The sequence below is a fragment of the Chlamydotis macqueenii genome, chromosome 2 (genome assembly GCF_036417535.1).
Source record: "Chlamydotis macqueenii isolate bChlMac1 chromosome 2, bChlMac1.mat, whole genome shotgun sequence".
NCBI classification, from domain to species: domain Eukaryota; kingdom Metazoa; phylum Chordata; class Aves; order Otidiformes; family Otididae; genus Chlamydotis; species Chlamydotis macqueenii.
Genome location: NC_141557.1, coordinates 50,120,841 through 50,147,788, shown reverse-complemented (window position 1 = coordinate 50,147,788; position 26,948 = coordinate 50,120,841). Strand labels below are relative to the sequence as shown.

Here is a 26,948-nt window from a genome sequence, read left to right as displayed (position 1 = left end):
AGACCACAGCCTGTGCAGGCTTACCCCATGAATTCTTCTTGGGGAAGGGTGGCGAAACACTGAATCCCTGTGTGCCTGAGTTCCCTCCATGTCATGCATGCTTCTTATGGAGAGACTGAGAAGGCCACCAGGAACTCCACTGTGGCTGGCCTTGCAAAAGCATGGGGAAGCAACAAATTCTGTCCTGGGGAAGAAAGGGAAAAGTGGCATTGCAAGCAAGCAGAAGGTAACAGTGATAGTACCCTGTTTGCTGTCTGAATTTTAACTGCAGTGGAATGTATTCAAGAGTCAGGAGGAAAATAGCGATTCCTTATCCATCTTTCCTAAGCATCGTAAGCACTATTATTTAGACTGGACATTGCGCAAGAGACAGTTTTCAAGTGTTCTTAATGAAGGCACAGAAGACAGGATGTTTCTTATAATGATGCAAAAGCCCACATTTTGTATTATTTTGGAGGTTTCTCAGGGTAAATCTGCAGTTTTCAAATTCTTGCTTTTCCCACCAACCATAGGCCAGGGCATTGTTTATGTGACAAGTCCTTATTTCAAAAGATAAGCTTTAATTTAAGTGAGAATTAATTTAAGAAAGATCTACAGCTGTATTACATAGAAGACTGATGACAGTGTCTCACTAAGTCCCTCCCTTTTGCACATATGAACACGACAGGCTGTGGCCACATTTCCCGAAGATGCATAGAGGTTGAGCAATTTGAATCCAGTCCACCTACACCTGGAAAAAGAAATACTTTCACTGTTCCAGCCTTTGCATTAAATACGGAAGTGAGGAATTGAATTTACTTATCAGGACCAGCTGATGAACATGGGGGGAGAAACATACATTGTCCATCAAATTACCTGAAGAAGTGCCCAGAAAATCAGTGATGCCTTTCTTGCCTTGTCAGAAGCAGCTGCTTTCCTCCGGTGGTACTCAGAAGTTAGACATGTTCATCAGTACTGACCTGTGTTAGATTAAATGACCTTGAGGTAAAAGATGGTGTCAGACTGGCACTGTTATTTCTGGTTTATTGATCTGTTTTTCCCATCCACCTTTATTTTTTTCTGTAAGTATTCCACTTCTACAATAAGAATATAGACATGATTAGTAAGTAGAAACTGGCTGCTTCCAAACACTATGAATCGTGTCATTTAAAAATATATCTGTACAAACACTGTCTCACGCTGTGTGCAGCTAAACTCTCTGTTGCCTGAGCCATTAGTGGCAACGAAAATTGTGTCTCACATAAGCTAAGCTTCCTCTTCACTTTACATGAGGGCATGAAATAAGCTGATATGTAACAGTAGAGATATTCACAGCAGGGAGAATGTTCAAAACTTCTGACCAAGGAAGGGAGCATATATTTAAAGCTATGTTGTCAACCATGGAATTTGACTTCTTAAATATCTGCAACGAGCTTTTATGTGTATGTAGGTGTCTAATACCAAGGGTACTTTCAAGAAATGCATCTAGCACCAAATATTGTAATAATAATGGTAAATATTGAGGCATAGAAAGTCAGGCAGTTTGGGTTCTGTTTCTATTTCTATTTCTATGACTTGCTATGTGTCCCTCATTGAGTTTCTTTGTGCCTAAATCTTCTCACTTCTAATATTCATTTAAGATAATAAAATAAAGTTTATGCACCTTACCTGTTTTTCTCTCTCTCTAGGTTTTGATCAAGTCACTTATTAATGATGTTCCTCCATGCCTTACATCATTGTGAGAGATTTCACTGAATGTTGATGAGCTTTGAGATACTTGAATGAAAGGCATTATTAGTATATAAAATGTCTCCCTTGAGAAGTGTCTTAATGATGAACGTGCCATTCTGTGACTCTTCCTAGAAGGCAAGAGTCATAATCCTGTATGTATTAGCTTAGCACAGGTAAAGCACAAATCCTGAGTGTCAGGGGATGTCAGGCGGTCACGATTTCTACTCATTTGATACCAATGAGTCCCTTTTAAAATAATACATTAACAGTTTCTAAAACAAGTCATTGAGAATTATCCCACATCATTAAAACGTTGCCATTTATAATACACCTATTATCAATGCCCTTTACCACTGCAGCTTCTAATTATCTGAATTTGACACTGATTAAGTATATTCACAGCTTAGAAACTGAAATAAGGCAGTATGTTAGAGGAAGATAACACAACTTACTTTGGTGAAACTACAGTGCTTTTTTTCTAAATATGCCCTTTAAAGAAAAAGTTAATTCTGGAAAGAAGTACAGAATTATGCTCATTATCATGGTTCTTGGTTAGATAATAAGAAGTTGCAAAGTCTGGTTTTTGCTCTGAGTATCTGCTGGTCTGCAGACTGAGGTTTGAGGAAGTTTTGGATCTTGATAGTTTTTCTTGATCTTGTGAATTTCTTCAGTGCTACTGTTTTGTAAATGAGTGTAATATCACTATTCTGGCAAAATGATACATTGTCTTGGTTCCAGTCAGGTATTAGGACTTGGTTTCTATTGGGAGCTATTTTCTTCATTACATTTAGCATACATCCAAGGACTAGCATGGATGCAAGTTCTTTGATTTTTACTCTTTTAAAATTTATTTTTGAGGATGGAGGGTAAAACTTGTATTGTTCGCATATAGTTTGGCATTTGGTTTTTTTGTGGTTTGAATAATGGTTGTCATTTTTGTAATTTTACTGGTGGCTTTTGATTTCTTATTGACAAGGTCTGAAATACTTGCTTCTGGAGTTCTAACAGCAGCTGACTGTTAGCTACTATCACCTTCACTAAGATTAATTCCTTCATCTTTGCCCCTTATATTTCATATACTCAAGCCATAGAACATTAGACAGAAATGTGGTTTGGAGAGAACTCAGTCTTATTTTTAGTCTTCTGTAAAGGTCAGGTTTTTTGTCTTTATTTTTATATTTAAATGCATTAGGTTTCTTTTTTTAAAGGAAGCCATACTAACTGCTGTCTTATTTACAACACAGATACTTCTGCAAATGCTAAATAATCTCTGTTAGTTCTGCCAGTAGCAGCCGTGTCAACATGCCTGTCACACATGTCTGTATTTCAAGCTCTGCGTCGGTGAGAGCTACTCTACGCCACATGATGTGACAAAGCAGCCCATCGGCTCCTGGGTGTCTGGAATATCCCAGTGCCATAGGGTGCTCAGATTCATCTGGAAAGGATACACACACTTTTCTTTATAGAGGAAGGGCAGATTATGTTCTAGCGCTGGGCTTCAAGACTTCAAACCTAATTTGCCTCCTCAAGGACTAAGAGCAAGCTGGAAAAACACTGTGTATGGATGACTTTCACATGCAAATGACAAGCTAACATTTTTATTATTGAAACCACATTATGAAACTGCTACTTTTATGCTGATTTCTTCAATATTCTAAATTAGATTTCTGGACATTAGGAAGACGGCTCTCATCAGACTTTGTGAATAAACTGATTAAGCTTAAAGTAGCTGTTTTTCACTTGTCAGTGGGTAATCGTAATGTCTTTTAACTTACATAAAACAGAGGCAAATAAATATATATAGTTCAGTTGTTCCTCTGCTCTTGCTACTTTTTCCTCATTTGATATGGTAAGTGTGTACCGGTGATTTATCATTTTCAAAACAATGTGTTGTGATAATCGGAAGGGATGATCATATCTGAGGTACAACTTAACAAATCCACCATGAAAATATGTGGATTTTATTTTAGTAATATTTTCCTAAGAACGTGATGAGAAACACACAAAATGTAGTCTCTGAGCATGATCACCTAGAAAGAATAATTCCTCAACAGCATCAGTAGGATCTTTTATTTTACAAACTTCCTTTAATTTAAGTACAACCCTTGAAACAGAAGAGATGCCAGCAGAATCCCGTGTCTCAAGGGAGGGGAAAAGGGAGGGAAAGAATAGGTGACTTCTAAGACAGAAGGTGGCCATTAAGTTTAGCACAAGGTCAAAAGAAAGCAGGATTTCTTCCCAAAAGAACATCAGTTGCCAAGGGTGTACTAACATACCTGTTGTCAGTCATAGGCATATGTAGATACCATGTATCATCTCAGTGAGCAACACATGGACACACGTATTTGACAGCTTTCTGTTAATTAGTCATTAGCCTGTAATTTCAGTCTGTGAAATCAAGCATTCTTACAGGTTAGAAGGCTATTGTTGAGACAAAAAAATTTGTGGTTCTTGTCTGTGCTTATGAAGAAATAGTAAGGAAGCTGCAGATGGTTTAGTGGAGGAATGGGATGGTTGAGATCACCGGCTGGTTAAAAAGTGGATTAAAGGGAAATCAGCTTCACTGGCTGTTGAAGAGAGAGGTGACAACTTTCCAGAGGCAAGTAGGAATGAGATGTCTTCAGAAGTCTGTATTCACTCTTCATCTGTTTTTCATTCTACAATAAGAGAAGTGAGTACTACTGATGACCGTTGACTTTTGAGTCATTCTTATTTCGGAAAACAACTGCAGGGAGTAATACCAGATAATTAGGATTGATACTTAGCTCTTCTAAGGATTTTGCATCCATAGACAGTAAATCCCTTTAACTGCTGTCATTATCCACATTTTACAGGTGTAAAAGGTCACACACAGAAATGTGGAATAACCTGAGAGAGGAGTCCCAGAGCCAGGAACTGAACACAGCCCCTGACTTCTTAAGACAGTGTTAAGTCATTGAGATGCCAAGAACTGCAAAAATTAGTTGTAGCATTGTTTAGAGAACCATGTGAAAGATAGTGAATAGCAGAAGACATATTCCATTGACTTCAGTGAAGCCAAGATTTCACATGGGCATTGAGTGTGATAAAAGAGGTAGCCTATTATACCATACAAGCTGCATGTGTGAGAAATCGTTGAAGAGAAATGCTTTAGTTATGCTCCTCCAGGCAGTTCTAATCTTGAAGAGTGTCGTAGTTCAGCCCTGATCGGGATCGGACTACGCAGTCTCTCTCTCATTCCACCCACCCTCCAAAAGAACAGGGGGACATAATATAAGAAAAACGGCTCGAGGGAGAAATCCTTAAAGTTACCGTTACGGGCAAAACAGACTCAACTCAGGGAAAACTATTCATTTATTACTAAAACTAACAGAATAATGAGACAGAGAACAAGATAACCTCCCCCCACCCCTCCCTCTTCCCAGGTTTAACATTATCTCTACCACCTTCCCCCCCCGAGTGGCACAGGGGGGAAGAGGGAATGGGGGTCACGATCAGTTCATCATGCATTGTTTTATGCCGCTGCTTTGTTGTCAGGGGAAGAACTCCTTGCATTCCTCCTCTGCTCCAGTGTGGGGTCCCTCCCACAGGCCACAGTCCTTCGTGAAACTGCTCCGGCGTGGGTCATCTCTTCCGCGGGGTGCAGTCCCTCCAGAACAGCTGCCCCAGTGGGCCCTCCATGGGCCACAGCCTCCTTCAGGCATCTGCCTGCCCCGTGGGGTCCTCCATGGGCTGCAGGTGAATCTCTGCCCCTCTGTGGACCTCCATGGGCTGCAGGGGGACAACCTGCTCCACCATGGTCATCACCACAGGCTGCAGGGGAATCTTGGCCAGGAGCTGCATTACTTCTCCTCCTCCTCCTTCTTCACTGACCTTGGTGTCTGCAGCCATTCCTCACAATAAAAGTTCTTCACAACAGGCTGGCAGATGCCTCTCAGGATCTTTTTTACATCTTATTCACTTCTCATCTCTTCTCCATTTCTTGCAGCTGGGCTGGGCCAAGTCTGGTCCAGTCAGCTTCCCGGCAGGAGGCCAGAGGGTGAGGCCTGCAAGGCCCACAAGGGTCACGCCTCCCCCTCTCTCCCCCCACTCAGCTGCTTCACATCATTTTTTTTTTTTTTTCTGTTTTCCCCTTCTTAAATACGTTATCGCAGAGGTGTTATCATGGAACATTCTGCTACCAATCAGCTCGGCCTTGGCCAGCAGCGGGTTCACCCTAGGCCCAGCTGAGTCCACTGAACAAAGGGGAGCGACTTCTAGCAGTTTCCTACAGAAGCTACCACCTTAGCCCCCCCCCCCCCGCCCCCCCAAACCAGAACAAAGACCTTCTATTTGAAAATAACTTAGATCCTCAGGGAAGCAGGTAATGATGACGGTAGGATTAACAAGCTCTAGACAATGGGGTAAGGCAAAAAAAAATTATGGAATTAGAGAGTATTTGAGATTTTAAACAAACTGGAAGATTTTGAACGGAAGTGAAATTACACTAAATTTTTTGATAGCAACTTGCTAACTTGTTATTACAATGCATTGCAGGTTTTGACAACCTGGGTTTTGACTAGTTTACATGACAGTTTTTCTCTATGCTTTTATTTACATGGCTTCATTCACCATTCATCTCTGTGTCAAAGAGCCAGAAAAGATACTTGAGCTTTTTGGCCATGTCAGCTCTTAAAAAGCACAGTGAAACACATTTCAGGATGAATATTGATCGGGATCTATATTTACAAAGGTGGTTGTGTCAGACTGTATTGCCTCAAAAATTATTAAATACTGCAGGGAGTAAAATCATAGAAGACAGGTTAGTTAAACAGGGCAGCAGGATAAAATTTTCAGTAAATGACAGAAACCAAAGCATAAAGTGTATGCATTTAACTTGTTCTGCTTTGTCAGGTTTGTACAATTTGAGGCCAGAATGATGGAGCGCTAAGTCTTTCAGTCTGACCTACTAGATAACCCTAGCCACTAAATTTTATCCAATTATATCCACGGTAAGTCCAACTACTTCTAGTGGGATACAGTATGTTTTCCACAGAGACATCCTGTTTCATTTGAAGATTTGTAGAGAAGAAGAAAACACAGCTTCCCTCTGTAATTTGTCCCAATGATTACTCAATCCCATTGACAAATTTTCTAATTTTAATTTGTCCAGCTTCAGCTTCCACATGTTGATTCTCTGCTCTTCTTTCCCTGTACAAGATTAAAAGGCCTTTTAACTACAAATATTTCCCCCTATGAAGGCATGTACACGCTGTTATCAAATTGCACCTCCTTAGCACGGTAAGCAGTCCGACTTCTTTTTACACAATCCTCAGATCATCTTTGCGGCTTGTCACTTCACCCTCACATATTTTTCGAGCGTGCCCGTACGAGGTGTGCCAGGCATGTAGCCAGCACCCCATGGGAGATGAAATTAACCTCTTCCTCCTCCTCACCTGCTCGTACTTTACGAAGACATTGGGCAACCAGTTGTTCACGTGCCCAACGTACGTGTTTATTTATACTGTCTAGCAATTCAGGTTTTTTTTTTTTAATCCAAGCCAAATTAAAAAATTTACCAAGTCACTGGGATGCATGAAGCCCTGCCACATGGCAAATTCGCCCGGTGGGCGTCCGGTTGAAGGGGATGAAACGGGGACTTCTCGACGGCTGGGGCCGAGCACGACGTCTCGGCTGGGAGCTGACAGGGGCGGGGAAAGGCGGGAAGCGGGAAGGCAGCGGGGCCCGGGGGCGGGCAGCAGCCGGAGGAGATGGCGTCCGGGGTGGGGTGCGGAGGTGTGACCGCTGGTGTGGCCGTTCCCCGGCACCGCCTCCCCGCCGGGTCCCCTCCCTCTCACTGCCCTCGCAGCCGGGAGGCGGTGCGGAGAGGCCGGGCGGTGCGGTGAGGAGCGGTGCGGGCAGTCCCCAGCCCGGACTGACCCCAGCCAAACCCACCCCGGCCGAGGCTCCCCGCCATGCCGGCCGCTGCGCCGCCCCCGCTCCACCCCGCGGCGGGGTCCTGCTGCCCCTACGGCCACTGCGCGGGTGAGTGCCCCTTTCCCTCGGCCCCCCCTTCACGGGGGGCAGCCCCGTCGCCGGCCCCCCTGCCCAGCAGGTTGCCGGTTGTGAGGGTGGGTGTGTGTCATTTTAGGAGGAGGGGGGAGAGCTGAGAGCTCCGGGGGCTTGAGGCGGCTCCGGCGGTAGCGAAACTTCCTCCCGGGTTCCTTGCGTGTCCGTGGGGTTGCGGTGAGCGGGGGGAGCTTTCGGTGGCGTTTGGGCTCGGCACGGGGGGGATTGAGAGGGACGGAGGAAGGGGTGATCCCCGCTCGGCGGTGGGACTGAAGGGAGAGCTTTGGGAGGGAAGACAGGCTTTTGAAAAAGGGGGTCCCCCAATGTGCGAAGTTGGGGTGGTTATTCCACCGTGCTCCTTCCATTACTTGTATTTTTGATTAAAGAGGAGCCCCACTCCACCCCCGCCTTCTGTCGTAGTGGGAACTACTGAAGCCGATTCGTTGCACAGCCTTTGGGAAGTGGAGCGAGATGCTGCTGCTACACGGAGAGCAAGTCTGGGGTGCTGGGCGGGGGCGGTCGGGTGGTCCGTGCTCCTTTTGCCAAGCTCAGAGACCACCTCAGCAACCGTGAGAGATACACCAGCAAGATTTGAAGTCCGAGTGTGAAGTCAGCGTTTAGTATTCCGAAAGGCACAAACGCTGTCATCTGTACTGCAATAAAAATCGACAATTAGAAGTAACTTGTGCTCTTAATAGTCGGTGTGAGTATAGTTCGCTCGGAATGAAGGCTCGTGAGCTGCTTGGAGAGCACCGATGCTCTGCAAAAGAGTAAATAGCATGTAAAGATTTTAAGCTGTTGCACAACTGTGTGTTAAAGCACACTTAAGGGTTGTGAATTTTCCCTCAGCTGGGAAATTACTACAGCTGGAGCTACATGGGTTACAGGCTCAAAGGGTGGGGAGGGCTGTTGTGTCAGATGGGGATGCTGTGACATATGGTGGCCAAAACTCTCTGGGGAAGAACGCTGGTTGCGCCCTTGCATCCTCTGACTTCTGTAGCTATATTGGTTATATTTGCTCCTATTTAATAACAGATATTTATAGGAAAGCTATTCCATAACTTTTCACTGTGCAGTGTTATTTTTTGCCATCCTCGGGACATTCAGTACACAGTGTCGGCAGTACCGGATGGGCCACTGGTTTGAGCTAATGGAACAGTTTTCAGGTTGTTAGCTGCTGTGTTTGAAAACAACCCTGTAAACTGAAACTTTTGCTACACTGTGTACTGAAAGGTTTCATTTTTAAAAACAAACAAACAAACCCTTTGCAACAGTGTAACAAAACTCTGGCTTCTTCATCTGTGCATTTAGGTTGCAACCTATATTGTGTGAGGAGTTAGTCTAAGAGTTTGTCACCAAATCTGATACTTCATGTGTCAAATACGTGTATATCATATTTCATGTATGCTTTTGCTACTAGCTTTATATTGGAAAGAAAATGTACGCATATGCATCTTTGCATGGAAGTTTGTCTTCCCACCTCCTTGTCTCCTTTTTCTTTAGCTGCCTCTCTTTCCTCTTGACAATTTTTGTGGTTTTTGTGTGGTCTAAATGCGGTTTTGATTCTTTGAAATGTTGAAAATCAGCAAAGTCCCAAAACAGTCAGCAAGTGAAACCAAGCTTACAGACATATTACAGCTACTTGATGTAGTAGAAGTGCAGTTATTATAGCAACTCTGTCATGCTCTTCTTAAGAGGTGGCTGCATTTTGTATCTCAGGAAGCTGTCCTGTGGCTCTCCAGATAAAACTGATCCTGCAGGGTTAGAATCTCTTGATTGTAGTCTAATGGGTGTGGATCTCCTGAAATGGCATGATTCTTTCAATTTTTTTTTTTTTTTTTTTTTGTATGATGTTAGGACACTTCAGCTGGAGAGCTAGCTTCTGGTAAATCTCCATCTGTGGTTCATTAACCCGAATTGGCTAATTGGACTTAAACTGTCAGCAATTAAGATAACTTGGGTTTAATTCAACATATTGGCAGCTGTTCAAGCCTCTGAATTTGAGCTGTGCTGAAGTTACCTTGTCTTTATTTTATTTATTTATTTTTTTTCAATACTCAAGTTAATTACCTTGGGCATGGTAACCTGAGTTTTGAATGTATCTTTATCTGGTAGTGTCACTATATGCTTTGTATCTGTCTGCACTGCTGCTTTTTCTAGTCATTCTCTGCAGAGCTTCACAATTTTAGCATCTGCGGGACTTTCAGCATGTGGTGACTAAGGGAAGTTGTGTGGGATTCATTTCCCCATTTCTAAGATTACTTACCTTAGTTTGTTTTCTGCAGAAACATCTACAGTTTTGTGGAAATCAGGGAAGCTGGTGGTCCTTCCTTCTTTTCCAACAGTTATAGGGTGAATTGAGTTGGTTTCTGTCACTGCTTTTTTTCTTGGACTTGATAATTCCTAAAGATTTAACAGCCTTTGAAATCAGAGTTATATAGTTTTTCTTGTAAATATAATTAGCATCAGAACATTATGGTGACTTTAGCAGCCTCAGTTAGATCTGATCCAGATCTCACCAATGGTAATGTGCATCTTTTAATTAGCTTCAGTGCAACTTGGATCAGAACTGAAAATGTAGTAGTTAAAGGAGGTGAATGTGACAATTAGCTTCTTAACAGTATGCTATTTCCCAGATTTCTCTCATTTTGGGGGTACAGGGTCTATCCTTTTGGAGTGTTCACCAGATACTGGAAACAATGAAAAAAGGAGAGGGAGCTACTGCCTCAATTAGTTCTAATGTAAATATGGAGTTTGGGTAATGTTTGCAAATTGTTCTTCTTGCTTAGCAGTATTTGCCTTCACTGCAAATGAAAGTCAGGCATGTTTAGAGTCTTCCCTCTGTTGCTAATATAGTTTACTCAGTCTAATTATTGTAAGAATGCAAACCCATTATTTATGTCATATATTCTTAGAAGAAGCTCTCGGTAATCATTCTGAAAACACCATCTCCCACTCAATCAGTATTGCTAGCTTGTGCATATACTCCAATGTTTTAGTTTTCTTGTCACCCCAAATAATGTAGTTAATGGAAATGCTGAGAAATGTCTGGTGGTGTGAAAATCCTGACCTTTCTGCTTGTCAACAAGCTCTTAATTCTAATTAGCAGTGGCTTAAAAGTCTTCCCTGAGAAACCTATTTTGTTTTATAAGTTCTGCAAAACAATTTATTTTGCAGTGTTAACTTTAATATTTGAGTCTCTTCTGAAAAAGTGCTTCTGTGATAATGAGGTTGGGAATTCTACATTATATGTGAGTTAACATCTCTTAAATGTGCCAAATTTCCAAAGAAAACTTTTGGGTCAATTGCCCCTTTTGCAAACCAGATGGAGAATCAGACTCTGTCTGGGTGTTTCCTTTAGTTAAGCAACAAGATCATTGGTAATGAAGGATCTGGAAGCCTAATTAAACCCTTAGTGACACCTCTGCAAGCTCTCTTATTTTCTCTGGGTTTGCTCAGTTGCAAACGATTAGTCATCAAGTTGAGATTTAGGAAGCAATGCAAATAAAATCTCCCACAAAAAGAAACAGAATCCTGCTCCTTTGACTGAGGCAATGTTGGCTAACAGGATTAAAAAGGCAGTGAAAGCTTACTTTGTGATGAAACATGAATAATTAATTTGAAATATATGGTAGTTCAGGAGTCAAGAACATCAATGTGAAAGTGAAACTCCCTGTACACTGAGCCTTGAGAAACACAGGGAAGGCTTTGCCAGATGGATCCTGGCAAATATCACAGTTGTGTAAGATGTTTTTGTTTCTTTCTGTCAGTTCTGTCCCTCTCCTGAAAGATTCTCGATGGAAGGTCCTCGACTGCAGAGCTCACTTCCCTGGTTATTGGGGCAGCCCCTAAAGCTGTCAAACTGCAGAAAGCAGCCATGGCTGTTCCCAATGAAATACACAGCCTGTCACCTTTGAAAGAAATGAAATAAATGAGCAGTTTCATAATATTCTTTTTTTGGGTTTATGCAGAGTAACAACTTAAACTGAGCCTCACACCTCCAAAGGCACTGATTCATTTCACGTGCAGTCTTAAATTTCACTTAGTCTTTACAGATTATGCATCTGTATACTTCTTTGAAGGTCTTTCTTTATGCTTGCTTTCTAATTTTCTGCCCTTAAAATGTCAGAAAGATAATGAAAGTGGGGTTCTGCTTTATTAAAATAAAAGTAAAAATGATGGCACTTCTGACTCATTATCAGACTACATGAAATCTTTACCTTCATCTGCTGCTCTGGGTGTGATTCAGCTCAGTTTAACACTAACACATGGCAATAGCCATCTGTGTTTGCTGTAAATATTTTATTTTTTAATTACAAATGGCTTGATTTAGAAAATCTTAAACTGTACAGTGGGGTGGCTGTGGGCCTGCGGGGAAAGGAGATGAGTGCCTGGGAAGGTAATTTTTATCCAACCACTGTTGCCAGGTGGGAAAAGGAAGTGTAACACTGAGAGAGTAAACCAGGCTGTCCTGCCTGAGTCTAGACTGTGCTGCTCCATTCCAGGGGGAGAGGCCAGGGCAGGCTGCAAAGGGGCTCTGAACATTTAGTGAAGGAGAAGGGGAGGGGAGGAGACAAGGAAAACCCTTAGTTTATCTTCTTTTGAGGAGAAAGAAGGAAAGGTGGTTGCTGAATGTCATTTATTCCTCGTGGCTTTCATACAGTAAATACGGTCACATGTTGCTGCATGCTGAGCCTCCTACGTACCTTTCATTGCAAGATGGTACCCACAGTGGGGCTGGGGGTGGCACTGAGGCACCATCCGTAGTCAGAATGGAAAAATCCAGAGCTAATGTAGCCACAGCAAGGCAGCCAGTGTGGGCATCCCTTAAACTCCCTCCCTTGACTGAAGTCCAGACAGCTGCAAGGTTTTCCGGCCAAGCTGCCCCTCCAGAAAGTCCTTCCCATCTTAGAAACTCCTTTGCTACAACATCTGCCTGCTTTTTAGCTGCTCTGGTATCTTCACCCTCTAGGATCTCCGCTAAACTCAGAGGTCTATGTCCCAAAACTGGCAGTGGAAAGGGAGTGAGAGAAATGGGGAGGGAGAGGTGATTAGAGTCCACTCTTCTTTCTTTCTAGAGGGAAAGACTGGGCGTTTCTGGGACTGAAAGATTTGGAGATCTCTAGTTTCTGGTTTGCATGACATAATGGATGTTTATTTTATTCTTAAAATAAAAAGTGGATATGTTGAAGATATGGTATATGATGCAAAGTTTTGAAGTCTTCTTGCCCCTTATAAGGGCAGGGAGTGGGTACACAGGTGTTGTATCTCCCATGCTCTTGCACTCCAGGAGTAGTCAGTCAGGACATTTTCTTTCCTTGCAGCTAACGTTTTGGCGCTCACTTAATGGGACCAGACATATTTGGCCGGGAGAACCTTTAGTTCTGTTGATGATGTATGGGACAGAAGGAATCCAACCTGACACACAGCTGAGTTTGCAGGGCTGGCAGTTAAAGGAAAAATAACAGTGCATGCAAATGTAAACATGCTTGATGTGAAATTGTGAAAGATAATAAACTTGGAATCCTGTCATACTAATTTTATAGGATCTTTTAGGGCTAGAACTATATTTATGAGACAGAGATATTATTGTGGTTTATTTTCCTTTTTGTAGATGAGCCCAAATGAGTTTTTCTTTGGTGAACTTACAATACTGCCTGAGCTGCTGAGTGATTTTAGTTTTCTACAAATTGGGTTAGACTGGGTTGGCGATTGATCTCCATTACACTAGTGCATATTGGACATGGATGTGCTGGCATGAGTATGACTGGAGATGTCCATTAAGGTAGCAGAAATTATGTTATAGAAATTAACTGAGTCTTTTTCCACCCCCCCCTTCATTCTCACAGTATTAAAACTGTTCTTGTAAGATTACAGCTGATAAATGGTATTTGTAATATTGACCAGTTTTGTTTTCCTTCTGCACCAGTAGCTAATGCAGATAAGAATTTATGCAAACACCATGATGAGTTATTTTTTATGTTAGATTGTGCTTATTTTATTTGGTTTAGTATGCCATGGTTATAATACCATATGATTTACAGCAATATTTTATTGCACGGTATATTTTATAACTGCCTTACCATCAAATGTATTCTGAACACATATGACTTGTTCAATGTATTAAAAAATGTATTTCTACAAGGCCAGGTACTTATAATCTAACATTATTTAGGTTACAAAGTCAAGCTTTTATGACTATTGATTAGCAGTGCTGTCCCCACAACCTGTGTTCCTGTGCATTAAACATTAATTACACTATCAGATGCTGCTTTTTTCCCCCAGGGTCTCTGGCTCCATCCAGTGCACGTGATGGACAAAGCTTACCTAATGAGCATCTACTTACTGTTTATGCTGCCTGTTTGTGCCTTTCGCTGCATGCTTTTTGAACTCTGCTGTTGATACAGGCTTATTAACTTGTGAGCTTTTCTGTCATGGTTATTGCTACAGCAACAAACATGGATTGGCAGCTCTGTGATACCTGTAAAGAGAGCGCATAAACTGCATTCAATGGGAGTCAGGGTGCAAAAAAATGAAGTCAAAAGTACTTTAATTTGGGGAAGAATGCCACTTCAGATGCCCAGGTCCTGGATTTTGGGATGCCTTAGCATTGTCTATGTGTTGTGTTATATTGCTTTGTGTCTGAAGTACGTCTTTCAGTATATTCTCTTGCAGCTGTGAGTGCTGAGCAGGTTTGCGGAATGGGTCTCAGGATATTGTTTTGGCCACTGGAATGTAATCCTCTCTGAGAAATCTGGACTAAGTCAATTGTTTTGAAACTGGATGGAATTGGTTGAGAGAAAATCCAGTTCTTCAGGGCTGTACTGCCTTATACAGAGAAAGTATTCTTCCTGTGTTGTTTCACGACACACTTTTCAACTCTTCTAATTACAGAGGTTAAGGTCTGTATGGACAACAGGTTTTTTTTTTAATAGCACAATCTTGATTCCAGTTTATCTGTAAATGAGAATCCACTGTACCCTGGAGCAGACATAGGAAAGATTGTATGCGTTTCTAAGCTATTTTGTATGCAAGCAGGAAGTAAATTCAAGTCATACTGACAACTTTAGCTTTGTCCTGCCTTAATGATGACTTTGGTAGTGTTCTCTGAATGTAGTCACCTGTTTGTGTACATGTAGTTTTCCCTATTCTTTAATCAAGGAGAACTAATATGGTAAGTGACAACAAAAGTGCGTAGATGTTCTTTATGAAGAACTGCAAAGGAGCAGACCATGTGGGGACGATTCTGTTGCTGGCTCCCAATCCTGTTGCTTTGCCTAAGTTCAGCATCCAACCTGACTTCTGACCCACTCTTATTATCACAGTCACATTTTACTGCTTATGTATTACAGACTCCATCTGCTTCCACTGTGTCAGCAAAGGTCATAGAAATTTCTATCAGCCAGTATCAAAGTTAATAGGAATTGCTGTCAGACAGTGTCTAACTATGGCTCTATTTGCTCAATTCACTGCAGTCTGTCCCAGTCCCTCTTATAACTTCTTTTCTCTTATCCTCCCAGACCAATTCTTCACTAGACTTCCTTTTTCAGTTTCAGTGTCTGGCCCTGCTACACACTGGCTGGCTCTGGACAGTGATACCAGAAGAGCAATGCCCCTTCCAGTTCCCTCTCCAGTTCCTAGCCCTCCTCTTCTCTCCCTGCAATTCCCAGCTCCTATTGGAGTCTCTCCTTGGCATTTCCCCAATCAACTTCCATGATTAATCCCTTTGCCATACCTTGTTTTATTAGAAATTTCTAATCCTGTCTCTTTTATTGTCCATAACACACGGGAGGACAGAGTGACCCCATTCTCCCTAGTCCTGTTCATCTGTGTCTATGCATGCTTGTCTATAGTCTTAGCTTCCTTTGGTAGCAAAATCCCCATGCTCCATGTTTTCTTCCAGTCTCCTCAGTTTCCCTTATTGACTCTCAGTCTCCATGTGAGAAGCTCAGCCACCTTTACTAATCCCAAACTTTTGATTCAACTGTTCAACTTTTGCTTTTTCTTATTAACATTCCTGTCTTGGCCTGATAGCTGATGGGGTTTTTGAAAGCAGCCAGACACTGACCTCCCACTGAAACGGTGTGCATAATACCTCTAAATGCCCCATTTTCACATGTTCCTTTCCTTCATGATCTGCTCTGTCTGCTTTTGTCTGAATTAAACAGCTTCTATGCAGAGGAGCACCACGGGATTGACAAGAGGATGGAGAGACAAACTGTCTTCTCAATTTTGGTGCTTGGTCCTCCTCTAGCAGTTACTAAAGTAGCTGTTAAAGAGGAAAAGACATTTTTGAAGCTTGGCTTGAAGCACGCTGGGGTCCTCAAGGTCCACCGTACATCTGAGATGTGTGAGCCTTTGGAGCTTGCTCAGGCTGGAACTAGCAGGGACTGTCCTGCTACATTTGACACTGTCTCAATCTGGACCTTGTGAAATTTTACTTTCTTTTTGTACTTGGGATTTTATCTGGTCAAAACTGACACAGTGTGACTGCCTTTCACTGTTGCTGAAATAACCACCGGTCCTGACTCAAACAAAATCTCTGCCCTAAAATGCTGTAAATCATGGCAAGGAGGCAAGGATGAGTGAGAGCAAAGGAAAGAGAGGGTGCTACAGCTGTTTAGAGAAAAAAATCACCAATAGCGTTTCCAACAGTAGGGCTGTAAGTAACGCGCATGTAAAATTCACTTGTAAAAGGATGCCTGCGATCGCATTTTATTTCTGTGTAACTAATTCAGTACACTGAGACTTGTCGTGCTACTCCTTAGACTTGTGCACTAACAGTGTGTGCACTAGCCCTGATAGTTGCCACATTTAATAATTTACAGCAAGGAGAGGAGATCAAGATGTCGTACTTCTAGAGGACTCAGATTGCATCGTGGAGCTGACTGCTGATGCACACTGGTAACCTGTGTGAACTACATGCTTGGCTGCTCTGAGTTAAAGGCCAGAGAAGTTCTTCAGCCTCAAGTACTTAAAGATACTTGTTGATACTTTGACATGAACTAAATGTTTTGGGTTCCAGTTAAGAGTAATTTTTTTCCCTATGGTCTTTGTTTTGTATGCCCTCAGCAGGAATTGCTGGAGCTAAAGGAAAAGACGGATGTTTTTAGTTCGATTATTTCTTTTCCTACTTGAAACAGTATTTTGTTTATGCTGTATCAGGACCAATATATCAAAACAATTCCCAGATACACAATTTCTGTCATGTGCAACTTGACTGCTAATGCTGGTAATGTTTTGAGGAGTTTTCATTGCTGCTTTTGTAAGTGGAGGCTTTCATATTGATCCAAGGCCCTCTAAAGAAATTGCAGGGCTTAAATAACACCATCTTATTCACAGAAAGCAATGCCATAATTAGATCCTATTTCCCTGTTGCCTTCTGTTTTAAACTGTGTTTTAATACTCCTTGTAAAAATTTAATTCCGCTGCAACCTGTGACTTGATAGCAGAATCAGCTGCTGGGTAAACCATTCAGTTGATTACTGAAACTGTGATCTCAAGCAGGAGAACCAAGAGGGAATGCGAGATGAGTGGAAATATTTTAATTAATGAACAAAATCTTATAGACTGGTCAAGAGAAAGGATAAGTTTTGAAGGACAAATTGCAGCAATACATTTTTAATTGCAAGAATAGGTGACCTTTGGCACACCTCATTACTCTGCTGTTGTAGGGGGTCTAGCTAGGCAATTCTTTAAGATGTAGATTGGTTGAAGCTCTGTATACAGAGCTTAAGTCTTCTGAATTCACTTTATTTTATTCCACGTCCAGAGTAGGAGCTAAAACCCTATAAGGTAAGGTCTTCTAGAGGAACTCTTGAGGTTTCCCCCTGTGCTTCTCCCCCCTCCCCAGTGGGATTGACCCTGACTGTTACAAATGATTTGTGAATTGCCTTTTAAAAATTAAACACTGAAGCTGTGCTCCTTGCAGCAACTATTTTCTCTCTGAGAAGCAGTTGTACTCTGGTCAGTAGGTGCTGAACATACTGTTCCTGCTGCCTGTTTGAGCCCCCAAATCCCTGTTGGTCCCATGCTCCCTGCTTCTCTAGGGACTTGGTGTGATCGTTTACCCTACAAGACCATCATGTCTTCATCATCTAGAGCTCTGTATTACTCTGCAAGTCCCAGTTTTCTTTTCTCTGTGCCCATGTGCACAGCTTAGGTGACATGCATGGTGCCCTTGACCAGCCATGCTGCCTTACCCCTGCCCTTCCGCAGCAGCAGTCCTCAGCAGCCTCCTCGCCCATGCTGCTCCCCTACAGGTTTCTGCCTCCTTAATCATTTGCATCATCCTATGTATTGATACTTGGTGATACACAAGCATATATAAATAGATGTGTGTATAGATAAAACAGACATGTGCATGCATCCATCCATATTAACATTTGTAAGAAACATGTATATTTGAGAACCATTAGCGCTTGGTAAATAATAAAAAACACATTTTATTCTCTGATGTATAATTTGCCAGTACTCAGATTCATTGAAGTGTGTTTCTGATCCCACCTCCATCTTCCTCCTTCTCCCACTTGTATATAAATATGGAAACAAGATTCTGAAGCAATGTAAACTGTAGCTATAGGATTTGTGTATGTGTGTGACCTTTGAAGGCTTTCTAGAAATGCTTTAAGTGTATGCAGTTTCCTGACAGATTGAGGCTTACTTCATGTGTATCAGTTAAAATAAATATAACATAACTGGAAAATAACAAATTACGACTGAAATAGTTGTAACAGGCGATTGACTTTTTTGTTTTATATAATATATAGTAATTGTGACCACCACTTTGACAAAATTTGACGCTTCCCCTTTTCTAAGAAAACATTAGGAAATTCCTTTATACATTGATTTAAGCATTCATGTAACTTCCTTTTCCATCTTAGAAAAATATGCAATATTATTCTTATTCCTAGATTGATTATATATTGTGGCTTCTATCAAACTGTTTTTGGCTAGAAATTAAGCCAGTTTAAAAAGCACAAAAACACATTCCTGGATTGTTCTTAATAATTACATAAAACTGCTCTTATTTCATTAGTTATAGAATTAAAAAATAAACTTGGTTTCTGTTTAAAGCTTAGCTGATTTAGTGAAGAAAAACGTTATTGATGTTTTGGTAATTGAAATAATCAACAGTGCAGCCAGGCACTTAAAATGAATGGTTTATAGAAGGGTGTGATAATAGCAGGGTAGCAGGGAGAAACATAATCTGTGGGAAAAGTAATTATTAGCGCAGCATTGTTTTTATGTTGTACCAGGATTATAAGCTGTAAAAATGTCACGTGCTGTTCCCATAAGCAAGGTAATGCTTTGATGTCAGTGGCTGTGCAAGAACCTGGAAATGTTGATTAAATTCAGAGCTTCAGTAGTTCCTGGTAGCCAACATGTTCTGGAGTTGATTTAGTTTTCAGAGAACAACTATTACATCTGATCCGCCCCACCACCCCCCCCCCTCCCCCCCATTCACAGTAAGCTTTATTCTGGGTGGAATGTAAATATCTGATTGCTGCAAAATCACTAGCACATATGTAGTCATATTTTGATAACAAGAGATCATCCTTAAAAAGCAGAATGAAGACAGAAATAACAAGCAACCACCAAGCATTAGTCACATCGTAGGTCTTATATAATGCTTACGTCTTCAATCAGCATGGTGGCAGCTGGGCTTCTTTGTAATATTTGTTTGGACAAATATCTATCTCGTTTGGCAGAGGAAGAAAATGAAGCCAAGAGTTAAGGGACCTGCTGTGGGGCACACAGCACTTCGCTGGTGAGAGTATTAGAACCAAGGAATGTCCATCATCATACATCCAACAAAGCCAACAGCAGAGTGGAGATATGTAGCAGTGTCTCCTCATGTGCTTTCCCTGCTCAACCTCTGGCCTTTTGGACCTGCTATTTTTGAGGCAGAGTGAATGCTACAGCACTTGTTGTAGTTTTCCTTTTTGTTTGTTATTCTAGGTGAGGAGGCATATTTCTTCTTCACTCTACTATGCCTTGATGAAAAGGACAAAAAAAAAATACATAGCTGGAAATATTGAAAATGACTTTTCAGCAGTTGAAAACCAAAATGTAGCACCAAGAGGAACACTCATATGCACAGATTTTCCTTTGTGGATTTGCACACTGCACTGGCTATGTAATCACAGTAGCATATGAAAATAGGTGGGATTATCTGGCAGATAAGCCATTTGTGTATGGGAATTTCCTTGTAATGGTTCTGTAATCATTTTGGCTACTTTCTTTTGCCTTGATGTTGTTAGTTCATACATAGTGAATGTCTGTTCCCAACTGAACTGCAAGACTATTAAGTGGAGTTGGAAGCACTCAGTGATCTTATTTTGAAAGTTTATTTCTTGAGACTGAAGAGACTTGCATTGTAATAAAATTTTGATCTTAAGTACAAGAAATCAGAGTACTTTAAGGCGACACTTTCATTCTTAGCTTATTATTGTGTTTATAGACAGTGAATTATGTTATAGGTTGGCTTGTCCATAACCGCTTATTATGTTTTCAGTTCTTGCTTTCCAGAATTATATGTAAAGGATGGTGTTGTTTTCTTGTTGACTGGTGTTCTAAGATGAAATAGCTGTCGTAGTTCAGCCCTGCTTGGGACCAGACCATGCAGTCTCTCTCTCACTCCTCCCACCCTCCGAGAGAACAGGGGGAGATGATATAAGAAAAACGGTTCGAGGTTTGAGATAAGGACGGGGAGAAATCCGTAAAGTTACTGTTACAGGCAAAACAGACTCGACTCGGGGAAAACTATTCATTTATTACTAAAACTAGCAGAATAATGAGACAGAGAACAAGATAACCTCCCCCCACCCCTCCCTCTTCCCAGGTTTAACATTATCTCTACCACCTTCCCCCCTCGAGCGGCACAGGGGGGAAGAGGGAATGGGGGTCACGATCAGTTCATCATGCATTGTTTTATGCCGCTGCTTTGTTGTCAGGGGAAGAACTCCTTGCATTCCTCCTCTGCTCCAGTGTGGGGTCCCTCCCACGGGCCACAGTCCTTCGTGAAACTGCTCCGGTGTGGGTCATCTCTTCCACGGGGTGCCGTCTCTCCAGAACAGCTGCCCCAGTGGGCCCTCCACGGGCCACAGCTGCCTTCAGGCATCCACCTTCCCTGGTGTGGGGTCCTTCATGGGCTCCAAGTGGATCTCTGCTCCTCCGTGGACCTCCATGGGCTGCAGGGGGACAACCTGCTCCACCATGGTCATCACCACAGGCTGCAGGGGAATCTTGGCCAGGAGCTGCATTACTCCTCCCCCTCCTTCTGAACTGACCTTGGCGTCTGCAGCTGTTTCTCTCACAATAAAAGTTCTTCACAACAGGCTGGCAGACTCTTCTTAGGTTCTCTTCGCATCATCCAGCTCCTCTCCTCTCCACTTCTTGCAGCCGGGCCGGGCCGAGTTGGGCCCAGTCGGCCGCCTGGCAAGAGGCCAGAGGGTGAGGCCTGCACCTCCCACTCTGCGCCTCTGCCCCAACTCAGCTTCTTCACTTCTTCTCTTCTCTTTTTATTTTTCTGTTTTCCCCTTCGTAAATACGTTATCGCAGAGGTGTTATCACGGGACATTCTGCTACCAATCAGCTCGGCCTTGGCCAGCAGCGGGTCCGCCCTAGGCCTGGCCGAGTCCACTGAACAAAGGGGAGCGACTTCTAGCAGTTTCCTACAGAAGCTACCACCTTAGGCCCCCCCTCACTAAACAAAACCACAACATAGTGGAGGGAAAGTTGTTAATGTCCCTAGAGGATATTCAAGACTTTGTGTGATTTTACATAAAATAAAAATGTCAAATCAAAATACCAGAAAACTGGAACTCCAATTATCAAACAGAAATAAGGTGGCCTTCCTTTAAGGGAAAAAATTAAATTACATTACTATTAAAGGTACTATAAAATTGCTGTAAAATTATAGCAAAAGTAATACTCTTAAAAAGAATCTAATTTTATTTATTTGTTATAGAAGTCTAGAAACTAAATGGACAATCCAGGGAAAGTGAAGAGGAGATAATTATTCGTAAGAATATAAGGTTGCACACATATATCCATCCGGTAGCAATTTTAAACCAGAAGTTATTAATTTCTTTTACTTCATGCAAAGCAATTGTGGAACTTGTTCCCACAGAGTTTACAGAGGCCAAAATTATAGTTGGGTTCAGAAAGGAATTTAGTGAGTTCATGGTAGGTGGTTTCATAAGAGGATGCTAAACAATCTGGATGCAGTCCTGGCACAAGTAACCCCATTTTTTTGAGGATTTCTGGAAGATGGGAGGATTTAGAAGAAGGATCTATTTGTTTCCAATATTATCATTTTTTAATAGCATTTCTCTGTCACAAGGTGCGTTTCCGTTTTTTCACAGACTTTAAAATGGTTGTAGTTGCATATATATGGAGTTACTCCTTAGTGGCAGTTGAAGTTTATAAGCATTGAATGCACCTACACTTACTCTCTGAGGTCACATACACTGATGTGTAGAAAATTGTTACTGAGATCTGATGATGCAAAATAAACAATATGCCTACTCTTTGTTTGCTTTAGGGTGCCGAGGCTTGTTGGACCATTCGTCACACAATGGAAGCTCAAAAGTAAAAGAAAGGAGACTACATGGGACTTGTCCTCCTGTTGGTCGTGGAAACTATGGAAAACCATGTTTGAGTGAAAGTAGTCATAGATCCCCATTTTTTAATCCCCGGAACGGTTTTCACACAATACATTCAGAACACAGTCCTGTAAAGCCGAGGATTATTACAGTGGTGAAACCTGGTGGACGCACACTCAGAAGGATAACCTTGCTTCTCAACAGGAGATCGGTCCAGACCTTTGAACAGCTGATGGCTGACATTTCAGAAGCTCTGGGATTTCCACGCTGGAAGAATGACCGTGTGAGAAAGCTTTACAATCTGAGAGGCAGAGAAATCCGAAGCGTTTCTGACTTCTTCAGGGAAGGTGATGCATTCATAGCTATGGGGAAGGAGCCTCTCACTTTGAAGAACCTGGAAGTGGTATTACAAGAACTTTATCCTGAAAATCCTTATGCTGCCAGTGCTGCCATTCAGGAGAATGAGGAGCAGTTCCAAAAACTGAAGAGCAGGCTGTATGACAAGGCTTCAAAAGTGGACAGTGGCTTTGATGAGACAGAAATTGCCAAGAACTGCAGTGATGGCATGTCACCCAAACCGGTAGCTGGACATGATGGAAAAAGTCAAGCCAAGACAAAGCAAGAGGAAAAAATGAGAACCAAAAAAAAGTGGACTAGAGAGAGCTGGGGTGGTGAACAAGGAGTAAAGCCTTCTAGAAAAACTCGAGAAAGCGAGAGGTACCTTAACCATGAGAGGAGTCCTGAGGAGGGATTAGAAGAGAGTTCAGAGGAGCTGGTGAGGTGTGAGAAGTGTGAACAGGAAAGGCAGGCCAGACAAAAGTTACAAAGGGTAAGGCGAGCTGAGGCCTCATTTGGGAGCAGAGACTTGAACACAGGTGCGTGTCAGAGGTACCATGTCGAGAGAAATGCAAAAATCGGGAATTGCCGAAAATCTTCAGAAACTTGTCTGGAAGGTGAAGAAATTGGTTGGAAAGATAATGGCTGTCGGAGGTCATGGAAGCCTCTACATAGGAATGTTAATGAAGGACTAGAGAAGCAAAAAAGGAGCATTGAGAAGGAAAGGGATGTGGAGAAACATGAAAACCATGGGAAGGAAGTAGTAAAAATGAAGAAGAATGCTGTAGAAGGGCTACAGCTAACTCATGAAGTGAAGGAAGAGAATGGAAGTAGCTGCATAATGAACCAAAGTGGTTGGCTAAAGAAAGACACTCTGAGGGATGCTGAGAAACCATCTAAAACATATAGGGAAGGCAGGGAGGGACAAAAAGCTAAAGAGGATGGTGCTAGAAGAGAGGGGAATATTATGCGTAGAGCAAGTGATGTGACACGACGAGAGAAAACAGCGGAGCGCAGAGTGAATAAAGAAGAAAACAAGGCTCAGGGATTGGAAAACACAAGCCGCAGGCATGCCATTAAAAACAGAACTGATGTGGAAAAACACTATGAGATTGGCAGAACTATTGGGGATGGGAACTTTGCAGTGGTGAAAGAATGTCGCCACTGTGACTCCAATCAGATTTATGCCATGAAAATTGTTGATAAATCCAAGCTGAAGGGGAAAGAGGACATGATGGAAAGTGAAATTCTGATCATTAGAAGTCTCTCTCATCCCAATATAGTAAGCTTAATTGAAGTGTATGAGACAGAAGCTGAGATCTACCTAATCCTGGAATATGTCCCAGGAGGGGACTTATTTGATGCAATCATAGAAAGTGTGAAGTTCACGGAGCATGATGCTGCTGTCATGATCACTGACTTGTGTGAAGCACTGGTTTATATTCACAGCAAGAACATTGTCCACAGGGACCTCAAACCAGAGAATCTTTTGGTAAGTATTGGCAAACATGTTGCATGTGTGCAGGAGCTGAATTTATTTTCCTTTTAGTTACAGGCTTTTGAATATTTTTAAGCAAATGCTTTGCAGATATAATGTGCTGTGGCAGGACTTTTTGGGAAAATGTGTACAATTTTGAAGTGAAATTACCATTACAGTTTACTGTACGTAGATCTGTGCACTGCAGATAGCAGTGCTTGCAGATCGAAATTCAGGTAAAAATTACCTGAATTTCAGAGATAGTCAGCATTTGTATTTTTCTGGAAATCAGGTCTGTTAGCATCTGACTTTTAGGTACACAAAGGTGATTTTTTTTTTTTTTTTTCAGGAAGCATGCACTGGATCATAAGGCATCTTCCTTGCAGACCAAGATTTATTAAAATTGCTAATTTAACTTATTTATTTGGTGGACTTTTTGTCCACTGCAGTCACACATCCTGCAGACTGCGGTGCTAGTCATCTACTGTAGTGATTTCTATCTTGTGACAATTTATTTTCTTAGAATAGAAGTACAGTGCAGTTGATTAAAATAATCTGACAGTAAAATGTGAGTGTTTTGGTGAAATACAGCACTAAAGTCAGCTCAAATACTAACTTCATGCCAAAGAGAAAAGTTATTTTTTTCAACACATTTCTCTGGCTACATTCTTTGCATCCAACACTGAAGTCAATAGAGTTACTCGCATGTGTGAATATGCGTAGAAGTGTTTGCTGTATTGACAAGCAGACAAGACACCCATTGTAGACCAGTAACAGTAAGAAACTCTCCCTTGCTAATTATGTTACCCTCTCATACTAGGGTTCCAAATTTCCTGATAGATACCAAATATTTGCCAGTGTCTAACAAATCGTCTTTGATCTGCTGGTGGAAGGTCATAGTTAGCCAGAAAAAAAAAGAGGTAATAGATTATTTAGTCTTATGTGTCATTCCATTCTTTAAGGGAATTAATTCTGGGAAGAAATAAGTGTGACTTTCTGGAGAAGACCAGTAACATAACCTGTATGACATGCAGAGGTTGAACAAGGCTGGGCCTGAAAAGTTTGCTCCCAAACATTTTGACTAACCAGTAGCGTTGATACTAGGTCCTGCTATGCATCCTGCTTAGTCTGATGAAAATCCTTGGCGTGTGGTCTGTGTGTAAATAAAAGACAATGAATGCAAGTGGCTCGTTTGCAGAAAGAAGTATGCATCTGGGCCCTACCTTCATGCCTCGTTTTGCCATTAGAACAAACTTCACTTAGAACTGCAGGGTTTTTTTCTAGAAGCTAATTTTCCATTATGAACCAGGCTCTGCTACTTCATATTTGCTGAAAATAAGCTAGTGCATGTGAAACACCTGAGACCAGATGCTTCATTTTCCTCTATAATATGTAATCATCACAGTGATGCAGGTAAGCAAAGAGAGGCAGGATACAGGTCCGTTCTGGTTGCTTTCACATTTAGTTCACAGTGCAGTAAAAGAGAGATTGCTGGGCAGTGGCAAAGTTGTGTAGCACTGAAATAATCATGTTGCCCATTCTGATGGTTAGGAAATATTTTTCAAGGATAGACTGGCCCCCAGCCTGTGTGTATTTTGTTATTTGAGAACAGTGTTACCCCAGCAGTATGGGAAAGAAAATTCTAGCTGTTCCAATTTCACCTTGCTGCTAATTGGCTGTGAACACCTGTATTAAGTATTATTTACATAAAGCATCCTTTTGAAAAGTTCAACAAGTCTGTTCAACAAGCCAAATGAGTTTGCAAGCTCTTGATAGTGTTGGATAGCTCACATGCCATCTAATAAGCATCCCTAGAAATACAGGCTATTTGAGCAAGTTTCTGGCTTTTCTGACTTTTTAACGTACTGCCTCTGACTCCTCAGAGTGACTGGAGCAGTAGCAGCATAGTAGGAAGGAGAGCTGCCACTAATCTTAACATCAGCTAGTGCTGAACAATAACAAACAGCATTGACACAAATTTTGTGGGTTCGTCTGCTGTTGGTGGGCCAGAGGCTGAGGGGCAGCTTTTTGGAGAGGAAGCACAGTGCTGGAAGTGCTGGCATCCTGCAGGGATGTCCTTGGTTGTGGGATACCTTTTGCTTCAGATTCCTACTCTGCGGATGTTTAAGTCTGAATTAATCTCCCTAGACTTTCTTTGCACACACAGAGCAGAAATAGGTATGTACTTTTAGGCTGTGTCGTTATTTGTCCTACTTCAGCATCTTCTTTTGTTCAGATGAGTCGTGTCCTTTCTTGTCAGCTGTTTTTCCATGCTTCCTAACCCTACAGCAAATGGGAATGGAAAAGATCCTTAGTCTGTTTTACTAAGGAAATATGTTTGTCTACTGTAAACTGGCTTTGTTTGAGAATCTAACCCTGTTCCTAGTGACTCTTGAACTTACTGGCTAATTTCCGTGAGAGCTGACAGAGAAGCAGCAAATTTGGGAAAAAAATATTTCCATAACTTTTGTGAAAATATACAGCTGGGGAAAGAAGGGAGACTGTTTCTGTCGCTACAGAGGAATAGGTGGAAACACGCTTTGATGTCTAGTGAATTGCAAAGTTACTGACACAGGAGAGAGTTGGAAACTTGGTTTAATTATTAGTTTGCTGCACTGCTGTTCCTCTTATGGAACTATCCTCTAGCTATAAACTTCTGTAACAGTCCCTCGTCTTGCTTTCCTGTTTTCCTGCTCCCTCTTTCACTACTGTCTGCCTTCAATGATCAAATTCCTTGCAGCATAGCTGGGAGGCAGAAGGGTGGTGACTTGTGCAACAAAAACAAAATC

General features: G+C 41.9%; 1 protein-coding gene across 2 annotated transcripts in view; it reads left to right on the top strand.

Moving 5' to 3' along the window:
* Positions 1 to 7,586: 7,586 nt before the first annotated feature.
* The window catches only part of DCLK3 (doublecortin like kinase 3), a 32,450-nt gene continuing 13,088 nt past the window's right edge, over positions 7,587 to 26,948 (top strand). For both annotated transcript variants that reach the window (XM_086742933.1, XM_086742932.1), the window contains exons 1-2: positions 7,587 to 7,713; positions 22,286 to 24,174. In XM_086742933.1, coding sequence (XP_086599059.1) covers positions 7,644 to 7,713; positions 22,286 to 24,174 — 1,959 coding nt within the window. In that variant the 5' untranslated portion in view covers positions 7,587 to 7,643. The remainder of the gene's footprint in view (positions 7,714 to 22,285; positions 24,175 to 26,948) is intronic.